This window comes from Paramacrobiotus metropolitanus, unplaced genomic scaffold, assembly GCF_019649055.1.
Source record: "Paramacrobiotus metropolitanus isolate TYO unplaced genomic scaffold, Prichtersi_v1.0 Parri_scaffold0000004, whole genome shotgun sequence".
Taxonomy (NCBI): Eukaryota; Metazoa; Tardigrada; class Eutardigrada; order Parachela; family Macrobiotidae; genus Paramacrobiotus; species Paramacrobiotus metropolitanus.
Window position 1 is genome coordinate 1,334,939 of NW_026570224.1, and position 20,178 is coordinate 1,355,116.

At 42.5% G+C, this 20,178-nt stretch overlaps 3 protein-coding genes and 1 non-coding gene across 5 annotated transcripts; 2 read left to right on the forward strand and 2 right to left on the reverse strand.

The window, feature by feature from the left end:
- Positions 1-85: 85 nt before the first annotated feature.
- Positions 86-8,614, reverse strand: LOC129602615 (afadin-like). The gene is made up of 11 exons (XM_055501687.1): positions 6,618-8,614; positions 5,877-6,231; positions 4,953-5,485; positions 4,335-4,594; positions 3,819-4,155; positions 3,669-3,754; positions 2,943-3,053; positions 2,758-2,823; positions 2,384-2,573; positions 1,729-2,318; positions 86-1,378 (listed from the first exon to the last, which is right to left on the reverse strand). The coding sequence occupies exons 1-11, from the start codon at positions 7,861-7,863 to the stop codon at positions 356-358; spliced, it is 4,797 nt and encodes a 1,598-aa protein (XP_055357662.1). The 5' UTR covers positions 7,864-8,614; the 3' UTR covers positions 86-355.
- Positions 8,615-8,959: 345 nt separating this feature from the next.
- Positions 8,960-14,689, forward strand: LOC129602616 (structural maintenance of chromosomes protein 3-like). Its single transcript, XM_055501688.1, is given in 12 exon segments — positions 8,960-9,269; positions 9,272-9,311; positions 9,597-9,990; positions 10,243-10,698; positions 10,776-10,866; positions 10,869-11,144; positions 11,147-11,824; positions 11,992-12,114; positions 12,179-13,092; positions 13,213-13,431; positions 13,686-13,976; positions 14,132-14,689. Coding segments are annotated over 12 exon segments (3,774 nt in total). The 5' UTR covers positions 8,960-9,199; the 3' UTR covers positions 14,354-14,689.
- A 456-nt stretch (positions 14,690-15,145) lies between these two features.
- LOC129602695 (uncharacterized) lies at positions 15,146-19,430 on the forward strand. Of its 2 annotated transcripts, none has more exons than XM_055501801.1 (2): positions 15,146-15,485; positions 17,884-19,430. In XM_055501801.1, the coding sequence occupies exons 1-2, from the start codon at positions 15,427-15,429 to the stop codon at positions 19,211-19,213; spliced, it is 1,389 nt and encodes a 462-aa protein (XP_055357776.1). In that variant the 5' UTR covers positions 15,146-15,426; the 3' UTR covers positions 19,214-19,430. The 2 variants fall into 2 exon arrangements, with proteins under 2 accessions (XP_055357776.1, XP_055357775.1); XM_055501800.1 differs by having other exon boundaries at positions 15,375-15,485; positions 17,837-19,430.
- Trnar-ccu (transfer RNA arginine (anticodon CCU)) lies at positions 16,262-16,333 on the reverse strand. The gene has a single exon. It is a non-coding gene; the product is annotated as a tRNA-Arg (tRNA).
- Positions 19,431-20,178: the final 748 nt, after the last annotated feature.

Below are 20,178 nucleotides of genomic sequence, written 5' to 3' on the forward strand. Positions count from 1 at the left end.
ATTCGTGGTCCATAGTAATACTGGAAATCTTATTGCAGTACAAAAATAATCAGCAAAATTGAACTGTCATGCACTATCACCGAGGAAGCACAAAAAAGTGTTGTTTCAACATGTTAAAGGCACAATTACAGCAGAACTACAGTAGACGATTATAAAACAGAATGGTCCGCCGACAGAGATTACTGAATTTCAGATTCTAACCAAAATATTATGGATAGGCACTACGCATCAAACAATATAAAACCTATAACAAAATGTGCTAACGAGCGTCAAGCGGTGCAAATTCCTTGGTCCTGTGCATCAAAGACTTCTAATATTATCGAGAAAATCCAACAAACGTCACTCCTAGCGAACCTTATGGTGTAACAAACGCAACTTCCAAATCCCTCTGTTTACTAGATGCCATAATGCGATCCTTTGGATCTTCTCCCACGGTCGACGCAAACATCCGCATCTTATCCTTGAAGGACAATTTCTCCGGTGATGTTTCATCCACAACAGGCAGTCTTGTTTTCGCATTCAAAATTCGGTTCCGTGGATCATTGTAAACTTCATGAATACCGACTACAGCCACTGCCGTTGGTCGCGCTGCCTCTACTTCCTGACGGATTTCCATGCCGGTTGTCTGCCGTTTGACAACAGTTACAGGAACATCAGTACAATGACTTCCGTTCATCTCAGCAACATGTTTGGAGCCGTTTGTGAAGTTTGGCGACGTCTCCCGGCCCGTAGCCACTGCAGGCAACGGGTAAGTTGTTTCTTGGACACGAACATATTGGACGCCATTACTGCCGTTGTTCAAATGGTCCCGACTTCGTCGCATTGCTTCGTTAATAGCATGAGCCTCTTGTCGACGCAGAAACTGGTCATAGTCCTCCTGCTGTTTGGTCCGGTACACCTCTGGAGCCGCGGCAGCAGCTGGGTGATGCAGATGGGGAGCGCTCTTCGGAACGGATGTTTTTGGAACAGGTACAACGTTAACCGGAACTTGCCGAAGGTTAGGCGTTTGTTCATCATCGTCCTCGGCTTCCTCCTCCTCGTCTTCGCGGTGCAGTACTTCTTCCGCTCGGCGTTGAAAATCTCGTTCCAGCAGGAGAGTTCGCAATCGCTCCTCTTCATGTTCACTGAGATCGCCCCGGTTCTGTAAAGCGGCGATTTCATTATCTCGAACTCTGCGGGCTTCTGCGATGCGTTCTTCCTTTATCCGTTGTGTTTCTTCGCGGTTCCATGGAGATGATGTAGGTGAGCCACCATTTTCGCCGCGTTCTTTAAATCCACGAGACCACGACTGGATTTCTTGGGCTATCGGAACTCGAGCAGTTGAGTTACCGGGATGTGGAGGCACAGCAATGCGAACTGGCTGTTCTGTTGGACGTACCTAGAAGACCACAATCATCAAATTCACTCAACACAACCCTTTTGGCACGTAGCTTTCTAATAAAATCTAGAGATTATCAAAAATTACAAATTTTCAGTTTCCAAAACAGCGAGCTGTCCATGCATTTGCAGTATAATCTGGAAACTGACCTATTGGTTTCAGTGTCAGTAATAATTAAACTGCAAAACCACAATACAGGCTTCAATGCACACAAGTCTGTATATAAATTCGACAACAGCATGGTATCATAAATTCAACTGTAACATTCCGCCTGTCTTGTGAATAACAACAACTAAAAACGCAGCAAAAAAAACTAATGAAAACCTTTAATTTTCATTACCAACGCATACCTGCTGCACATTGACAGGATGAAGTTGAATCGTAGGGCTAGGAGACTGGTTAGGACTATCAACTGCCCACTGCACCCGTTTCTCGCCTGGTGGCCTTCCCGTTTTGTCCATCCGCTCCATGCTCACGCTGCGCTGAGAACCGCCCAACGGTCGTGCTACAACAGCGGGAGGCGGACGAGTGACGGGGACCGGAGACCTTTCTCTAATCGAATTCTGATGAATCTGTTCGCGACGTCGACGCAATTCATCCTCCATTTCCAGCATCTTTGCTTCCTGACGGATTTTATCCCTTTGCGAATGCATCTGCGCGGCAATCAGCTCGCGGACCGGAGATGGAGAGCGCACGGTCACTGATCCCTGCGGCGGCTGATATCCATCAGTCTGGAACTGGAAACGATTTGCGGGCGCTTGATTAGGTGATTTCACATCCGTAGGCGGCTTTGTTACACGCAATTTATTCACTTCCGGTGGCATGAATTCCGTGAAATTCTGGGATACGTAACCGCTGCCATTGCGCAAATAGGGATTGGATTCCCGAGTCAATGACAAGGTGTTGCGATCGATACCGTTCGCAATGGGAGGCTTCACTGCTACATAAAAAATGTTGAATTAGCGCTGCAGGATTACAGATACGTATCGCATCACGCTAACAAACCAGTTGGAGGAGGTGAAGGGCTGTTGAGCATAGTGGCAAGGCCATGAGCGAATGCTCCCTGTTTCAGCACTTCCAAATGAACTGTTTGACCGCTCTGGGCGATCAATTCAGCGGCACGATCCTGACTTACTCCGATCAGACTTTTTCCGTTTACTTTCAACAACTGGTCACCCGAATACAAACGTCCATCCTAGAAGCGCCGAAAAATCAATGGCACAACAGAAAATAACCAGTAGTAAGAATTCAACTGTTCTCTAGCACCATATCTAAAACAGCTACAATGAAACCACCCTTTCATAGAAGCGGATTTCGATTTACATACGTAATTATAAATTTGCCCTCTTTTATGTATCTGACTGCAAATTTGCACTTACATGATCAGCAGCGCCACCACGAACAACGGATTTAATATAGATCCCTTGCTTTTCTTGCCCTGAGCCCTGGTGAATACAGGAGCACAAGTTACGTAAATAAGATAACATTATCGAGGATCTGGAGAGATTTTCGAAACAACATGAAAAGTTGAAAACATAAAGATGTGAACAAATGCCCCACTCACTCGCGCTGCGACAATGCTCAGTCCAATACCGCTGCTGCCTTTCTGGAAACTTATTTCCATTACGTTTGGGAGGTGTTGCGTGGGATGCATGACTCGACCATCATACGATGTCTGTAAAGAAAAGAAACATGCATATAAATCAGCACCAACCGTACTCGTATTCAAAGTGCTGTATATTATGCCTACCATAAAAGTACACTGTGCAACAAAATCTGATAGACTCCGGATCGCACCGTCACAAATGAAAGATAAATTTAATAAGGTGGTTTACAGCCATCCAAAAATCGCTAATTTCAGGAAAAAAATAAAAGCTGTGCATAATCCGCCGCATAAGATTGTTAAATCTGGCAAGTTCATGTGGATCCACTCATTCACAACTGAACTTACCAATACATACAATTGTAAAAAACCGTCGCGAACAATGACGGATCAGCAAATAAACAGTCCTCACTCAAACTGTCCTACACGAGTCGCTCGTCGCTCGAAGCGTTTTGGTTTGTTAAATCGCCCCCACACACCGTAGTGAAAGCCAGCTTACGACCGTGAAATGACTCAACTGACCAAGCTACTGCACCAAACAGGCTAGTAGCATGTACGCATTCAGGTAGTGCTTACACAATAGGTAAAGAATTTTGTATGAACATAGGAGCATGCATATTCTATTAATAACTTTCACTGTTTTAATAAACGATAAGCAGCCCTGCTGATAATTTACTGTTAACTTACTGAAGGAGAGTGATTTCCAGATGAAGGTGTCAGATAGACAGTCCACAATCCTTGGGAGAACGGGTGAACACTCATTTCGCAAATTTCTAAAACATCAAAACAAACACTAGCACCAAATTCGTTATGCAGTGCAAAATGGATAAGCAGTACTTGAGCGGCACAGTGGTTCAAGGAACTCATGAAGTCCAGTTGGAACGCCACACACAACGTCCACAGAGTAACCGTCTTCTGGAATGAGAAACTGGGCCGACAAAGCCATGTCTTCCTCTAACTGCACCGTTGATCCATTCAGTTGGGCCGGCTCATCGACCAGATTCTTGGCGATGGATACCACGTTGTCGACTAGATCACGCGTGACGTATTCCTGTGGGGCGGGCATGTAATGCTCCATAATAAAGCGCACTTGAATGGAATTGAGCCGATAACAGGCCGAAGCAAAGTTGGCGAAAAACGACTCATCCTTAGGCAAATCGAGCAGATTAGTGACCTACAGCATAAATCTCAGTAAACCACCAATCCAAAACACGTATCTTCTTCTGATAGAAATCAATTTCATACGAAATTTTCCATTCTGGGCATACAACTCACAAGTGACTGCAGAAATGTGACAAGCACCATCGCCAGTGATTTCAGCTAATTCTAAAGAAGCATTCTATTCATACCAACCTGAATAATTTTACTGAGATGACAATCAGCAGCCAATTCCAAGCCCTGCTTTTCAGCCCACTGTAGAACATGATCCAATCCAGCTCGTAACCAATTCCCAAAATGTCCATTACAGTGTTCGGGATGTCGGATCAAAGCATTGAAAAGCCACACATTAACGAAATGAAATAGACGCGAGAATAGCTGAATGGTAAGCGCGGCGTTGAGTCGGCATCGCCGCAATAGCGACATGGTCACTGAGAGGACATTCAAAACATCACCTAATGAAAGTGACACTAGTTAAACTTCTTGATTTAAAACTTTTTACATTCTGTACAAAAGACTGAAATCAACATCATTCTGAGGGTGCAATATCTTGCTTAACGAAATCGTGTCTATAGTGCATCTCCAAATTTTCAATAATAAGACAAATGTTCAGTCAAAATAATATTTACGCAAACAGCCTTCCAAAAGCAATAAATAAAAATGCGAAACGAATCTGCCAGATGTCTAATCTCTTCACCCTATGGCTGTTCAAACTTATCACACAAGCATGCTAACCGTAAGTACTACCCAATAGAGGAATAATCAGATCACCATACGATCTACACTACACACACCACACTGCGACAAACATACCCCAGCCGCTGTCGGATGAGACAAGCTTGAATAGCCCCGGTAATACACCAGCCAACTGCTCCTGCTGTTGGAGTGTCAGGTGATGAAAAGCCATATGAAGGCAATCGGCCAGTATGTCATGGGCATCTGCTCCATACGGCGACATGTGGCGGTCTAGCTTGAGGAGATGGAGCAGCTCGGAGGCATTAGCCAGCCAAAACGCCAAATATTCCCCATCCATTGCGTGCTCTTCCACGACTCTCACGAAAACGGTAGCCATTTTGTGGAGAAATTTGGTCAGCAGGTGGGCACGCTCCGTGGGAACAATCTCTGGGCGGAAATTGGTCGAAGCACGATATCGGGCGGCTATGTACAGGACATAGGCGGGAGATAATTTGAACGTGATCTGCATGGGATTTGAATGCAGAATGACCCCGGCCAGGAAAATATCTTCGTGATCTTCGCGGAATTCAATTGTGGCCGGAAGAATAGGCAATTTGCTGGATAAGCCGTTATGACGACCAAAAACATGCACATCCGGAGACGATCGATGACTAAAAATATCGGTAAAATAAGTGCAAAAATAAGGCAAATATGCCCGCATCACTTAAACCACTCTTGAAGACCACACCCAAGAAATACTGCGTGGTGCACATAATCTAAAGGCAGTACATACTGAAATAATTACGTAATCTTTCCATATGTCATCTACACATTTTTTTCAAAAATCCGGAAAACTTTATGTAGCAAATTTACCAGATCCAGATTCCAGACTGATGTATTTTACCAACTAATGGTAAGAATGATTTCCTGCAAAGCTTTAGTAAAGACCGGCGATAACTCTGAATGATTAATTTTCAAGAAAATGAGTCACCAAATAAGTTTAATTGGGGGCATTGTTGATCTGACCGACAATGCCCATGATGACCGGTTCCACCTGCTTACCTGTGCACAGAAGATCCAGTATCCATCATGTCATGCTCACTCGTATCCATTTGTAAGGCCACATGTTTTCGCAAATCACCATCCGGAGATCGTTTCGGCAGCGCAACCGACGCGAGAGGAAGCTGTAATTTGTCGCGGTTTAAAGAAGGAACCGGTTTAGCTGTCTCATTGAAACTCTGTGGAGAAAAGAAGCGGAAAACATGGCACTGCCCAATTCGAATAGCCACCCCATTCTCCACAATTGCACGATTTTCAATTTTCCTTCCATCAATGGTGAGGAAAGCGCTTGGGACCGCTGGACAAACAGTCACTGTAGCCTCCAGCCGGTTAAATACACAATGTATGGGCAAAACATCTATAGCCCAACAACAAGAAATATACTAAATCATCAGGATTTACTGACATAGAATTCTATCTAAACACTGATGAACGAGGGTTAGAAATATTAATTAAAAATAAGTTCTAAGCTAAATGAACGTAAATTACAACGATATTAAAATCGCGGAGAAATCTTGAAACTGCAGAGAGTCAACACAGAATGCCTATTTTTTACCCAACCGAGTTGAAAAATATGGTAATAAGTTGCCAAGCTGTTTTCCGTTTTTTAATTAATAACAATAGGGAGGGTGGAAGTGGGTAATGCCGGAAATTTATTATTTTACCAGAAAACAACCAATTCTAAAACATCTGAATCTAAAAATGACCGAGCCATTTATTCACTTCCTGCTTAATGCTACCCACCTGGAGAGCTGAGATGGAAAAAGTTGGCAGCGCCCAGTCGCAAATGATCATTTCCCACTTCAGTAATTCCAGGAAATAACTGCACCGCCTGTCCGAGCCCATTCGGCAATACCTCCACCAAATATGGATTATGGGACAGCAACGGTCTGGTGATTCCGTTTTCCGTTTTATGGTCATTCGCGATTAAATCGGACCGTTTCTTCAAATTAAATATCAATATACCCTCTTGAGCAGGAAATCTCATCAAAATCTGCAGCGGACAATCGGACGGTGAGAGTATTTTTTCCTTAATCAGACTGGGATCAACGGTGCCAGCATCCGATCCCACCGGCAAAACGGCCTGCACCAGTCGATAATCGGAGTAATCGTCACGTTCCAGACCATATTTCTCCAGCGTCTGTTTAATGACCATTTCCGCTGTGTCGTTGATGGACAGCAGCAGTGTTTTGTATGGAACATCCGGATTAATACTCTCACCAAAGATTTTCAAAGTCCCACCCGTATCCGGACCACCATCTTTACTTTTGAATTGCTGTAATTTCTTTTCCAGTTTCTGTTGCCGTCTACGACGCATAACGGCTTCCGGATTGGAGATGCTGCGATGGAAACTGGTTTCCGGAAGCTGCTTAAACAGGCGTTCCGCATCATTTTCTTTTGAATCGTAAACAATACCCAGAGCTTCGTTAGCTTTCTTCAATTTTTCCTCCTTTTCCTTCTTCTTCAGTTCCTTCTTTTCTTGCTTCGACATAATCCGAGCAGACTTTTTCGAGTGCTCTCCATTTTTTGTTTTTTCGGCACCGTCGTCATTTTTCAACAGAAATCGTCCCTCTCTGTCATCTTTGTGCCAGTTCAGCTGAACTAACAGAGGCTTTTCGTCGTCACGTAGTCTCCTTTCCTCACCATTGGCATGCACTTCATAGATGCTAAAATGAGGAACTGATAACATGCGCATATCGGGTCGAAATTTCTCGATTAATATTTCGACGATTTCGCGCACAGTTTGCGCACTGCACACTCGAATGCATTTGGTGGCAATTTTCTGAGAATCATCTTGGAAATAAAAGCGCATTACGCCGTAGAACTGCATGTTATCATCAGGCTCACTCAGTTCAAATAAGTCCAGACGATTGGCATTCCACTGTGCAATGATCGTCCGCAGCGTATCACGATCATGCGATCGTGGATCCATCACGACGTTGGTTCGGCTGGGTCTTACAGCAGCTACCATCCCGTCAGGAGCTCCCATTTTATGGCTCTTACACGATCATCCACGAAGCAAAATTGCATTGTCCGAAAATTAAAGCTGTTGGGTTTATTTGATGACGATCAATTCAGATTGACTCTGATCCGCGTTGCACTTGCACAGATTAACTCCAACGGTCAAGTCAGCAAGCGTAACAGTAGTCTGAGTAGTGAATCATATCCAGCCAGCACTAACTCATTTTCAATATCGATCGAAAATTTTTTGTACGCTTAAGCTTCCCCGAGCAAAAATATTCCATAAATGTACTTGACGCAAAGGAATTCCGGAATGCATAAAATTCTGATAACATCATAACACGATTACCCGATAAGAATCGTAAACTTGCAGCATATGCGCACTGCAGAGCATCTTGACAACGTCAGTAGCTGACGACGGATGGAGGAACATTTCAAGCTTCAAGCGGATCTTTCTTGTAAATGGGAGGAGTCAACCGACTAACTTATCGGATTTATATTGTTGTGAACAAAAGGATACTGGACTACATATACACATACGGTGCTGAATTTCAATTTTAATCGAAATAATATTCATATTCAGGTAAGGAGAACAGTCAGTGCACAACTGTATCGCCGCTCACAGGAATAGTAGCAGGAGCTGCAGGACGACGAGCAAGGCACTTAAATCGGTCAAAGAGCGAGACGGAGCGTCCATGCGTTCACTTGAGTGTGTCCGCACACACAGCGTAGACACAATCGTGCGCCTCGTTAGCTCCTCCTACTTTAAAGTACAGTACTTAGAGCGCAGAGGCCATCTTGACCTTGCGGCTGATTCAGCATCCTCTGCCAACGCATAGGTATAGATACTGCAGATACGGTGTGTAAGCAGCGGTAAAGTGTAAACTGTAAACCAAGATGCATAATGGGTATATATACCCATCACCCACCCACCTTATATATATATACCCACCCTTGCAATATACCCACCCACCTTATATATATATACCCACCCTATATACACTTCGATGTGATCAGAACTGCAATGAATTCGATAGTGGTCACTGGTCACTAATACTATTGGTCACTAATTAGTAAGTTTGGATTCTGCTACTTACTTCATGTGTAAGAACATGGCTGCTGACAGCCCCTCGCGGCTCGCGGTGTACGGAGTTGTTGCCGTACTTGCGGAAGGCAACCCCCAACAAGGCCCACAATCAAACACCAAAAAATTTGAAAGCGGAAGTCAAAGCTACTATTGTGACAATGATTTCACTTACGTGCAGAACAAAATGTGTTGTACGACGTTATTCTTTGTTCCACAATAATTATCGTTGTTTTAATGTTCCACAGTTAAGTTGCTGCCTCACCGATGCCCGGGCAGAATGTACATCAAGGAGGTGACAATTCAAGGATTTCGCAGCTACAAGGACCAGACAGCCGTTGAGCCATTTTCCCTAAGCATAACGTTGTCGTTGGAAAAAATGGCTCGGGAAAAGGTACAGTACCTAGATGAAACTGCTAATATCGAAAACTATTTCTCAGCAGCCTTGCTAGGCACAATTGTAATGTAGTTAAAATTAAAATACGTCTGCTGCAAAATTGCGTGGTTGTGCGTTATATTGCAAAGATGAGCAGCCGCGAACGTGATCGCTGAGGCTTTTCATTTGTTCAGGCATTCTGCTTCGCACTTTTTTTTTATTTCGTAAGGATTTAATCATTTTAATGTAAAATTGTTGCAGTGCAGATACATTTCTTTTACACTATGCTTGGTTTTCCTTGAAGCAACTTCTTCAAAGCGATTCAGTTTGTTCTGGGCGATGAATCGGAATTTGGAGCACGTCTCGGTGCTGATTCCCGTCAGAGCCTTCTCCATGAAGGAACCGGAAATAAAGTCCACACAGCGTACGCTGAAGTGGTGTTCGACAACACGGACGGTCGAATCCCCGTCGAGGGCGATGAAGTCGTTATCCGTCGCACCATCTCCGCCAAGCAGGACCAGTACACCTTGAATGGAAAAACAGCCACAAAACAGGATGTGGCTAATCTATTCGAGACAGCTGGATTCTCCAAGAGTAATCCCTATTATATCGTGAAACAGGGAAAAGTGAATGAGCTCTCCACAGCGCCAGTCGAGAAGCGTTTGAATTTGCTGAAGGAAGTTGCTGGAACGAAAGTACGTAAAACCTACAAAAATCACAAACTCTTTTTTAAAAAAACAGGTTTGACACACTGCATGTTTTAGCTTTATTTTTCGCGAAAAATTTTGAGATGTTTTCTTGCATGTTTCGTTTGTTTTTAGTTTTTTTGTCGCAGTTTTGTTATGTGTCGTTTATTTCTGTTCTGGTTTTTGGTTAATTTTAATTTGGTTTCTCTTTCGTTTGTGGTCATTACATGTTGTTTCATTTGTTGCTTTCCTTATTGAAAGGTATACGATGAGCGTCGCGCTGAAAGCCAGGAGGCCATGAAGGAGACGTCTGAAAAAAGCGAACAAATCCACAAAGCAATTAGCAACATGGAAGATCGACTGAAGACGCTAGAAGAAGAGAAGGAAGAACTGAAAAAATACCAGCATCTCGATAAAAAACGGCGCGTTCTGGAGCATACAGTGTTCACGAAAGATTTGGAAGAAGTCCGCGCGAAAGTGTCGGCTCTGGAGATCAAGAGCGAAGAAAAGGATACATCACTGAAAGGGCTGCGAGCCGAAATGCGCAAATTTGGTGATGAAATCCAGAAGGTGGAGAAAGTGCACCGTGAGACGAAATCAAAGGTGGCCCAGTTTGAAGAGGAAAAACGCCAGGTGCTACAGGAGCTGGAAGAGCATCATCATCGAGAAACACAGCTGGAACTCAGCATAAAAGATTGTGAGACCGACGATGAACAGGTAAGTTTTAGCACAAGTCGTTCAAATTGTTTTGAAATTTATAATGATTTAAACACGGCTGTTTCTGCTATTCACAGGTGAAATCAAATAAAAGACAATGGGACCGAGAATTGCGCGATTTGAGAGACAAGATCGAACAGACAGAAATTAGGCTGCAACAACTGGCCCCCAGTATAACGAGGCGGTCGCGGAGCAGGATGCTGTTAATAAGGATTTACAGACTAAAAAGCAGCAGCGAAGCGAATTGTTTGCCAAACAGAATCGCGGTGACCGGTTCCGCAGTAAAGAAGAACGGGATAAATGGCTATCAACGGAACTAAAACGCGTTGGTGCGCTTATTACTGACAAAAGCAATACTTTAAAAGCGGCTGAAAAGAAGCTGGACGGCGATCGCCAAAAAATCAAGCAGCTGGAAAATAGTATTAACGGTCTGGAAAAAGCTGTGACTGAAAAAGCGAGCAGTATAAACGCGATCAGATTGTCTTCTACGAAGATAAACGAGCCAAAGAAGAACTGGTAGGGACGCGTAATGACCTCTGGAGGAAGCAGCATAGTCTCCAGGAAGAGCTAAATCTGAAAAAGGATGAGCTTCGCAAAAGAAAAAATGATCTGCAGTCACAAATGGGTAAATCAATTCTCCGCGGAGTTGATGGTGTACGGATGGTGATGAACGAGTGGAATGAGGACCAGAATAAACAAGAATATGTCCAAGGTTATCATGGTCTTCTTATTGATTGCATCGTTTGCGATGAGATGGTTTATACCGCGGTGGATACTGTTGCTGGAAATAAGTTATTCTATCATGTCGTTGACACCGACACCATCGCAGCAAAAATTCTGGAAGAGGTTAATCGTCGCAATCTGCCAGGAGAATTCAATTTCTTACCACTGAACCGGTTGAGTGTTAAGGAGGTGGAGTATCCGGATTTGGGTGATGTGGAGGCGCTTCCCTTAATCAACAAGATCTCATCTCCTCAAGAGGTGGAACGGGCTGTGAAATTCATTTTCGGAAAGACATTAGTCTGCCGCTACCTTGAGCTTGCTACTGATCTCTGTAAACAGTACAATATGGATTGTGTCACTCCCGATGGGGATACTGCTAGTCGTCGTGGAACCATGACCGGAGGTATGATAAAACTTTTTTTGAAGGCAGTGTGATCAAATAGTACACTGATTATGAATGGCAGTTGTCGGCATCTGAGTTTTGAATCTGATTTGTACAAGGACGAAAACAATCGACTAGGCGGTACAAGTTTCGTTATTCGCTTTAATCCCCTTTTTGTTTGCATACAGGTTACCTCAACCGCAGAGAGTCTCGCATGATGCTGCAGAAGTATATTCGTGAAATTACAAAGGAAGAACAACGAGTCCAGGAGCAGCTTGATGAAGTAAAAACCGAACTGGACAAATATGAAGGTAAGATGTCGCAAGTTGGCGCGAGGGCTGAGCTGGACTTTTCAGTTGTTTTGTTGTTTCTTAGCCGATCTGCAGGACAAGAACAATAAACTTTCTTCGCTGGAAACAAAGCTGGAACGAATAAAAGCGCAAAATGAGCGGAATAAAATCGAGCTGGGCAAATCTAAGGAAGAGTTTCGGAGCTTGCAAAACGGAATTGAGCCACGAGAAAAAAGTATCGCAGAAATTCGCACGGAAATTGCTGTTCTGGAAACCACCAAGCACACGTTGGAACAGGAAAGAGGGACCGAGTTGACCAGCGTCTTATCGGATAGTGAGCGTCGTAATATCGATTCTCTGGACGCTGAAATTCGGAACTTGACGAAGCAAATGCAAAACCTGTCCGAAAAACGTCGTAATCTGGAAATGCAGAAAAGTAATCTGCAGAACAGTCTTCAAGATAACCTTAAACGTCGTGAAGATGAATTAAAGGGTTCTATTCAAGAATCTACGGCGGAAAGCAGTGGGCACCGGCTTTTATCCTTGAAACAGGAAAGAGATATGGTTAATAGGGCCGTAGCAAAGCTTCAGAATGATATTGTTGAACTGGATAAAAAATTGGACGAGCTGATAGATCAACGCCGAAATACGGCTGCCGAACTTGAACGGCTGCGATCGAAGGAGAGGGAGCTACAAGAAAAGATTTTGGCCGAATCGCGGGAGCTTGATAAAATTATTAATCGTCTTGTACTTATGCAGAAAGAAAAAGATGAATGCCTACATAAAATTCGAGAGCTGTCGGCTCTGCCTGCGGGAGTGGATAATTCGGAATATATGAAGAAATCTGCTCGAGAACTAGGGAGGGATTTAGACAAAGTCAACGAGGAACTGAAGAAGTTTGGCCATGTCAATCAACGCGCCCTTGATCAGTACGTCACTTTCTCGGAGCAACGTACCAAACTATTGAGTCGCCGAGACGAGCTTGACCGCGGTGAAAAGGTAGATCTGGTGGTTTTAGGGTGGTGAAATCCATTATTACTTTAGCAGTTAACGTTACTGAAGTGGTTCATATGTTTGTACTGACAAATGAACTAATTTGCTGGTGTGCTATTGCCGTAGTCGATTGCTGACCTTATGGACAACTTGGAACACCAGAAATACGAAGCTATTACACGCACATTTCAGCAAGTTACCCGGAACTTCGAACTTGTTTTTAAAGAGTTGGTTCCTCAAGGCCGGGGACTGTTGACATTGTTGAAGGGATCGGAAGAGTCCACTGTGGAAGATACTCAGCCATCCATGGAAGAACTCAATAAGTTTACTGGTATCGGCGTTAAGGTAAGCAAAATTGTATAATTCTTTTAATTTCCAACCGAAAAATGACGCGAGCTGCTTTCTATATATTCTTCTCGTAAAATGTTTTTTCTTGTAGCATAAAAAATAGTTGTCTTTATGTCAGTACGATTACGTTGCTCGTCTGAACCTTTTTTTGCTCATACATACATATTCTTGGGAGAAGTTGGTAATAATGTTTACTACACCCTGGGAGAAGTTGGTAATAATATTTCTGAACCATGGTCTTCCTGCTACAGGTTACTTTTACTGGCGGCACAGGGGAAATGAAGGACATGAATCAGCTTTCTGGTGGTCAGAAAACACTGGTGGCTTTGGCAACGATATTTGCCATTCAGAAATGCGATCCAGCACCGTTTTATCTGTTTGATGAAATCGACCAAAATCTTGATCCTGATCACCGTAAATCCGTAGGACGTATGATCGAGAGATTAAGTAATAATGCACAGTTTATCACCACAACATTCCGGAGTGAGTTGTTGGAACACGCAGATAAATTTTACGGAGTCAAATACGATCCTAATTTGAAGGTAAAATGTTGCCAGTCGTGCGAAAATTCAGTTTAATGTGTAATACTTGTGCGAGCGTGATTATTTGTTAAGTGAGACCTTTTTTCTGAAATTATGACAGCGATTAGGAGTTTTTAACTTTCTAGTAGTTTTCTTATTCACTGTGGGGATTTCAGGTCAGTCGCATTCAGGCTATCAAGAAACAGGAAGCTCAGGATTTCATTGCCGACGACGAAAGTCAGGGGAACACTGAACTGGCGTCTTCGTCGAATTTCAAAAATCTTTCTGCCAATGGATCATTACAGTCGTTCAATGCCGCTGACGAAACTTCGGACGTTGCAGGAGATGTTGAAATGTTCGACGGGACAGTCGCGGTCGAATCTGTCGACGAAGAATGAGCTTCGACTTCGTGACGCCTTGAATGTTATTGTTTTTGTTGTTTTTTTTGTTTCTGCGCCCTGTCAGTTCCATGATGGCAAACACTGCTGAACGCAGCGGGCACTCCAGTTTTATTTTAGTTTTAAAATTTCCAGGGTGTTGCACAAGCAGTATCAGTCCGAAATAAGTCAGGCGTGCGTTGGGGTTGTTTGTAAATTAAGCCAATGTGCTGTGTGCACATAATTTACAAATCAGATTTTCTTTGATGTGTTTTTCATTTTTATTTATAACGTTCCTACGTGACTCTGTGCACGGTACAGTGGCAAGACAGGCGGAAAAAAACCCAAAGGCAGATGTTTTTCTCTAAGCACGAAATTATAAAAGCGTCCGGGAAAAACACATGGCGTGTTCAATTGCACATTTAAAAATGCCGTTATTGCAGTCTGAATCCGATACCTGTTTAATTCAGATTTATAACTTCACCCAAACGGAGATCGACACCAGTATTGTGCAAGCAAATAATTCAACAAAATACTCGTACTAATAAACGTTTGCAATTATAAATAGTGCAAAAATGCGCTCAAAACCGAAATAATTACTTATTTTCTATCATAATCAACATTTCGCCGAGGCTATTCCGTAAGCACTAAACAGCTTATGCAAAAGAGACCGTAAACAGAACTGTACAGAATTTAAACAGTGTCAACTGACAAGCTTCCAGTTTCAGACGATCAACTACGATTATTGAAGTCGATTACTGAAGTAATTTTTCTGCTTTATCATTATTACTTATTATTACGTAACTACGTTCAATCAGTCTTTTTTGTGCGCTCTTCATTATCGGAGGAAGCTTCTCCGGGCAATAACACGTGTCCAGTATTCATCAATATAATTCCAACAAGCATCAATGAAGCGCCAAATAACCAGGTAACCGTAATGTAGTCACTGAAGAGAAAATACCCAAACAAAGCGGAGCACATAAAGTTGCATGCTGTATTAATCGCCAGTGCTTGCAAGGAGTTTCTTGATAACCGGAGAGCCCTGACATAAAAGAACCACATTATTCCATTCATGAGCAGAGTGAGCAAGATGAATGTCAATCGGAAGACAGCCAGCAAGTACAAGGACGGGATTCCACTCGGAACAATCAAAGTAAGAAACTCAGGAGCATCTCCCATCACAAACTTCGCCGAAACTGACGCCAGAGCTCCCGCGAATCCCGCGGTGGCGGAAAATAGAATGTTCAAGGGAAGCTGTAAAGCAGACATGGCGTTTATACTACCAACTTTATCTTTATAGTACGATTTATATAGATAGATTACTTACGATATATTAGAATACGGTTTTTTTGTAATAGCCGTCTTACCATTAGGATGCAGCGGTGCAACTGGAAATATCCTATTATTCAATAGCATTAGTGCAGTAAAAAATACAAAGCAACAACGCAAGTCGCTCCGCACAAGGCAAAATTTCTGAACAGAAAACAATCAAGAACATTAATTTCACTAACTCGTAAATACTAATAATAAAAACTGAGCACTCGCATTTTCTTCCGTTAAATTTTAAAATATATTTTTAGACTGCAAAAATTAATATACTGTAATATAATTACACGAGTGGTCGTCGCATCAGGTAGTTCGACCTTCGGGGCGGTTGCAATAAACTTTGTCAAGCACACCTCTCCAAGGGCGGTCGCGTGTATATAACGAGATGAATCAGGTACGTGCCGTTCGGTGACAGACTTTTGCCACAGATTCGGCATGCGCTTTGTGATACAAGGTTAGGCCAGTTCTTGTTATCATTTTACGTAACTTTTGTAATGCTATTGTTCACAATTTATCCCCAGTTTGTGACCACCTCCAATAAGTTGTATATACCAATAAACTATCGATCTATGACCATAAAGTCCATAATAAAATAAAAAAATGCACCCCTGGTGGGGATCGAACCCACGGCCTTCGGTTTAGGAGACCGACGCGCTTCCACTGCGCTACAGGGGCTACGCGTTCAACTAGTTTGGTTTAATTCTTTAAGCAACAGAAAAGCACATTACGATTCATGAAGTTAAAGAGAAACTAAAGCCTAAAGGTTTTACGTATACGTAGAACTAATACTCACATAAACGGTTTTATTTTAATGTTTTCTTTTACTGATACTTGTGTAATTCGTTTTTCAATTAAAAAGTTAAGATACATAAATACTTTGCTTTTATGTTTGTTGAATTTGCTCCTTAACAGTTAACGCTATAAAAAATTCAGCTGAAGGTGGTGTTTGTATGAAAACAATCACTATGGTGCTGCATTTTTAATTACTATGTACAATGAATTTTAATTAGGTATTATGTTGCTGTCATTTAAATCTAATATGCAGTTTTATACGTATTCTTACGTACAGTCTGTATGCACCACAGAAGCCAAACATATTTACGCGGGAAAATATTTTCGTAGGCTACGAGTTAGCATAAATAGTCACAGTACGTAAATTGAACATGTAGCCACGCATAAATAATGGAATCGTGCGTACAAGTACGCAGTATTATTAACATAAATATAGCAAACTGAAGCATGCATATGGTGACCTTTATAAACTGCAAACTCGCGCGAATGCCTGTTTTGTGTCGTAATCTGCACTCTGCAGTACGATCGTGAACACTGCATGTCAGTACCGGATGAATCCCAAGGGTGTATGGCGTGATCTGGACAGATTTTAATCACTATATAATTATTGTTATTATGCTTTATATGCCATTTTTATGGCAGTGTCTAGGAACATGTAAAGCTTAAGCCGCACGTAAATATCGAATAAAGCATCACGAGCCTCAGTAGGTGTCTTGTTGCAAATGCACAATCCATTTGTTGCCCTTCCATTCGGGGTCCATTACATAACAAAAGAATACGTAAGTAGAATAGGATGACAGGTGTCTTGTATCTTTTAACCCTTTCATTAAACGCATAGGATACCTAGCTGCAACCTCCATCTGTTACCGTCCTAATTATAAGTACACTATGAACTTGGATACCGATGATTCAGATCGTGATCAAAGCGTATCGCGCACTTGTAAAGGTTTTCTCTTTCGGTTCAGCAACCTTTTCTTTTTCGTTAGTGAACATTCGCTGACACAAAATATTTCTTGGTTACAGTGTATCTACATTTGAAAGCAACGAAATAGAATTTTGTTTCTTCTCGCAGCCGGCCCAGCCAAATCATTAATTTTATGTGACAAGATTTATATATTTATGTAATTACTGGAATTAACCGCATGCTGACCTTGGCGTTTGCTGTTATAATTATACTCTACTTACTTTACCGTTATTAGTCTGTCACGGTTGTATATGCGGATTGATATACAGGTTTGGTTATCCGGATTTCTAAAACCTCTCCTGGACACTTGGTGAAAATATTTCTTTGGAAAAGCACTGCATTGTACTTTGATTTGTACTGCACTCTAACCGTTACTTGTGCTGTATAAAAGAAAGAGATATTTTTACAAGTAATTTTAATAGTTATCGCTGACAATGACTCCATCGAATGAACAAGAATTTGATCCTAGAACGATTGAGTGGGATTACCATCCATTACTGAAGGCCGTGGAACACGGTAATTATTCCTTATTGGTGAAATTCCTGGATAATGAAAAACGGAAGCGCTTCGGTTTGGATCGGGTCACTTGGGCTCGTACAAAATCTGGACAGACACCTATTTTAGTTCTACTGTGCAAGACCCAGAAAACCAAACCAAAGACGCTGTATCAAGTTTTACAAATTTTGCTGGAAAAATTTAAAATCGATCCAAACGCCATTGATAATCAAGGAGACAATGCGCTAATGTATGCCGTGCGGTATGGTGCAGATCTCGAAATCGTCAAACTTTTGCTGCGCAATGGTGCCGATCCAAAGCTGCAGAACCACAACCAACTGTCAGGACTGATTTATGCAGCTGCTAAATTGCGTACCGACGTTGTACGACTGATTTGCCCAGATTATCGGGCTAAAACATGTGCAGCCTTACAACTGAAATTTATCAACTTGGATATTTGGACTGAAAAATTACGTCTGAGTCCCAGAGGAGACCGCTTAGAAGTTCCAGCCATGTTGGAAGGGTCACCCAAACGTAACGTGTTTGCCGAGAGTTCCAATTCACCGCTGAGTGGAACGCCTATTAACGGTATTCGCTTTCGGGTGTCACCATGTTCACCCGCCTCCAGTAGTAGTCCTCTATCGATGGTGGTCAACCAACCTCGAAACTCCGCTGCGGAGACGAGACGGACCAGTGAAGACCGCACGAACACCACATCGACATCCAAGTCCGGTACATGTGACGTGAATTTCTCAAAGGTCATGCGGCGCGTCTGCAGCGCAACCTTTGACGTGCGCTTGTTCAAAGAGACTTCCGGTGCGTTGCAGTTCGCACAATTAACGCACAATTTATGTATCTACCTGGACGAAACGGATTATCCGTTCGACAAAACTCCAGAACCCCTGGAGAGCGAACAGGCCGACGTGCTTGGCGACATTGAGGAAGAAAGCACCGAGCGGGAGCCGCGCCGCACTTCACTGCCGGCAGCTTCGGCTCCAATTTTAATCAAATCACGCTCCGTGGAAGACTCCATTAATAAGCCACGGGATATGTCGGCGGTATTGATTCGGGCTTTGCCTCGGGAATGTAGAAAAAATGCATTACAAGGTGGTCATTTAATAGAACGGCAAGGTTCCGCTCCGCAGCTGCATCTCAAACGGAAACCCCGAAGTACTAGTGAATCGTCGGATTCTTCTTTCTGTCCATCGCCAGTTTCTGGATTATCGGTGAACACCGGCCGACAGCACAATTTGATGATATCACCCTTAGCGGTTACAAAACTGCTACCGAAATCCGATTCCTAAATCTCTGCAATTTTTTACAGGTCGTGGTTTTGACGATATTCGCCCCCATATTGTCAATCGGTTTCTTTTCAAATTCCACATCATTATTCGTACCGCATGCATGCATATAATTATTAAAATGTACGTTATATTGTATGCTATCTGTACTCTTGGAGCCGGTTTAACAGCATTGTTCTTTAAATAGGAATATTCGTAATAGTGCATTGATATTGACGTTGATATTGATTAGTTCGTTGATATTGCGCTCTGCGCGCTACAATCACACCCGTGCTATTTTAAACAGATCGAATACAATAGCAATACTTCGATGCCATACGTGAACAATTAAAGGTAGAAAGAATAATCGTACCGGTTTCTATTTGAGAATTTTCAGCTGCTTCAACGCTGAACTAAACAGTTATATATACAGCAGCGTAAGCTGTAATCAAACATAAATTTTATGTCAGTGTTGTAGGTACCATGCACCTTTGTTATTTTCATTTACTTGTGGAAGATCAGTTAGCATCTTGCGAATCGGCTTGTACTAGACAGTTGATCGATCCGCCTAAACTTACGAAGTATCATAAGCGAAAAGTCTTCGTACGCGGTGACCTGATTTAATTTTACAGCTAAATTTTAACTTATAATATACAGTAAATGCGGTTACTTTAACTTGTGTACAGGTACCGTGAAAAAATAATATAATAAACTCTGTAGGCATGCACTATGCAGCTTATTTCTCACTGTGGTCGAACCACTGCTAATGACAGCCATTTTATAACTTATAAAATGCAATATTTTATTGTAGTCGACTAGTCGGCCTTAGTAATCAGGATCAGTTAACGTTCACGATATGAGCGCAAGAAATGCTTGCGAAGTAAATACCAAACTGAATAGTCAAATGAGACTTTCCCACTGCAACTGTACTACTGACTGCGTACAGCAATTAGGATTACCAGTAAATTACAGTAAACGTGCCGGCTTCC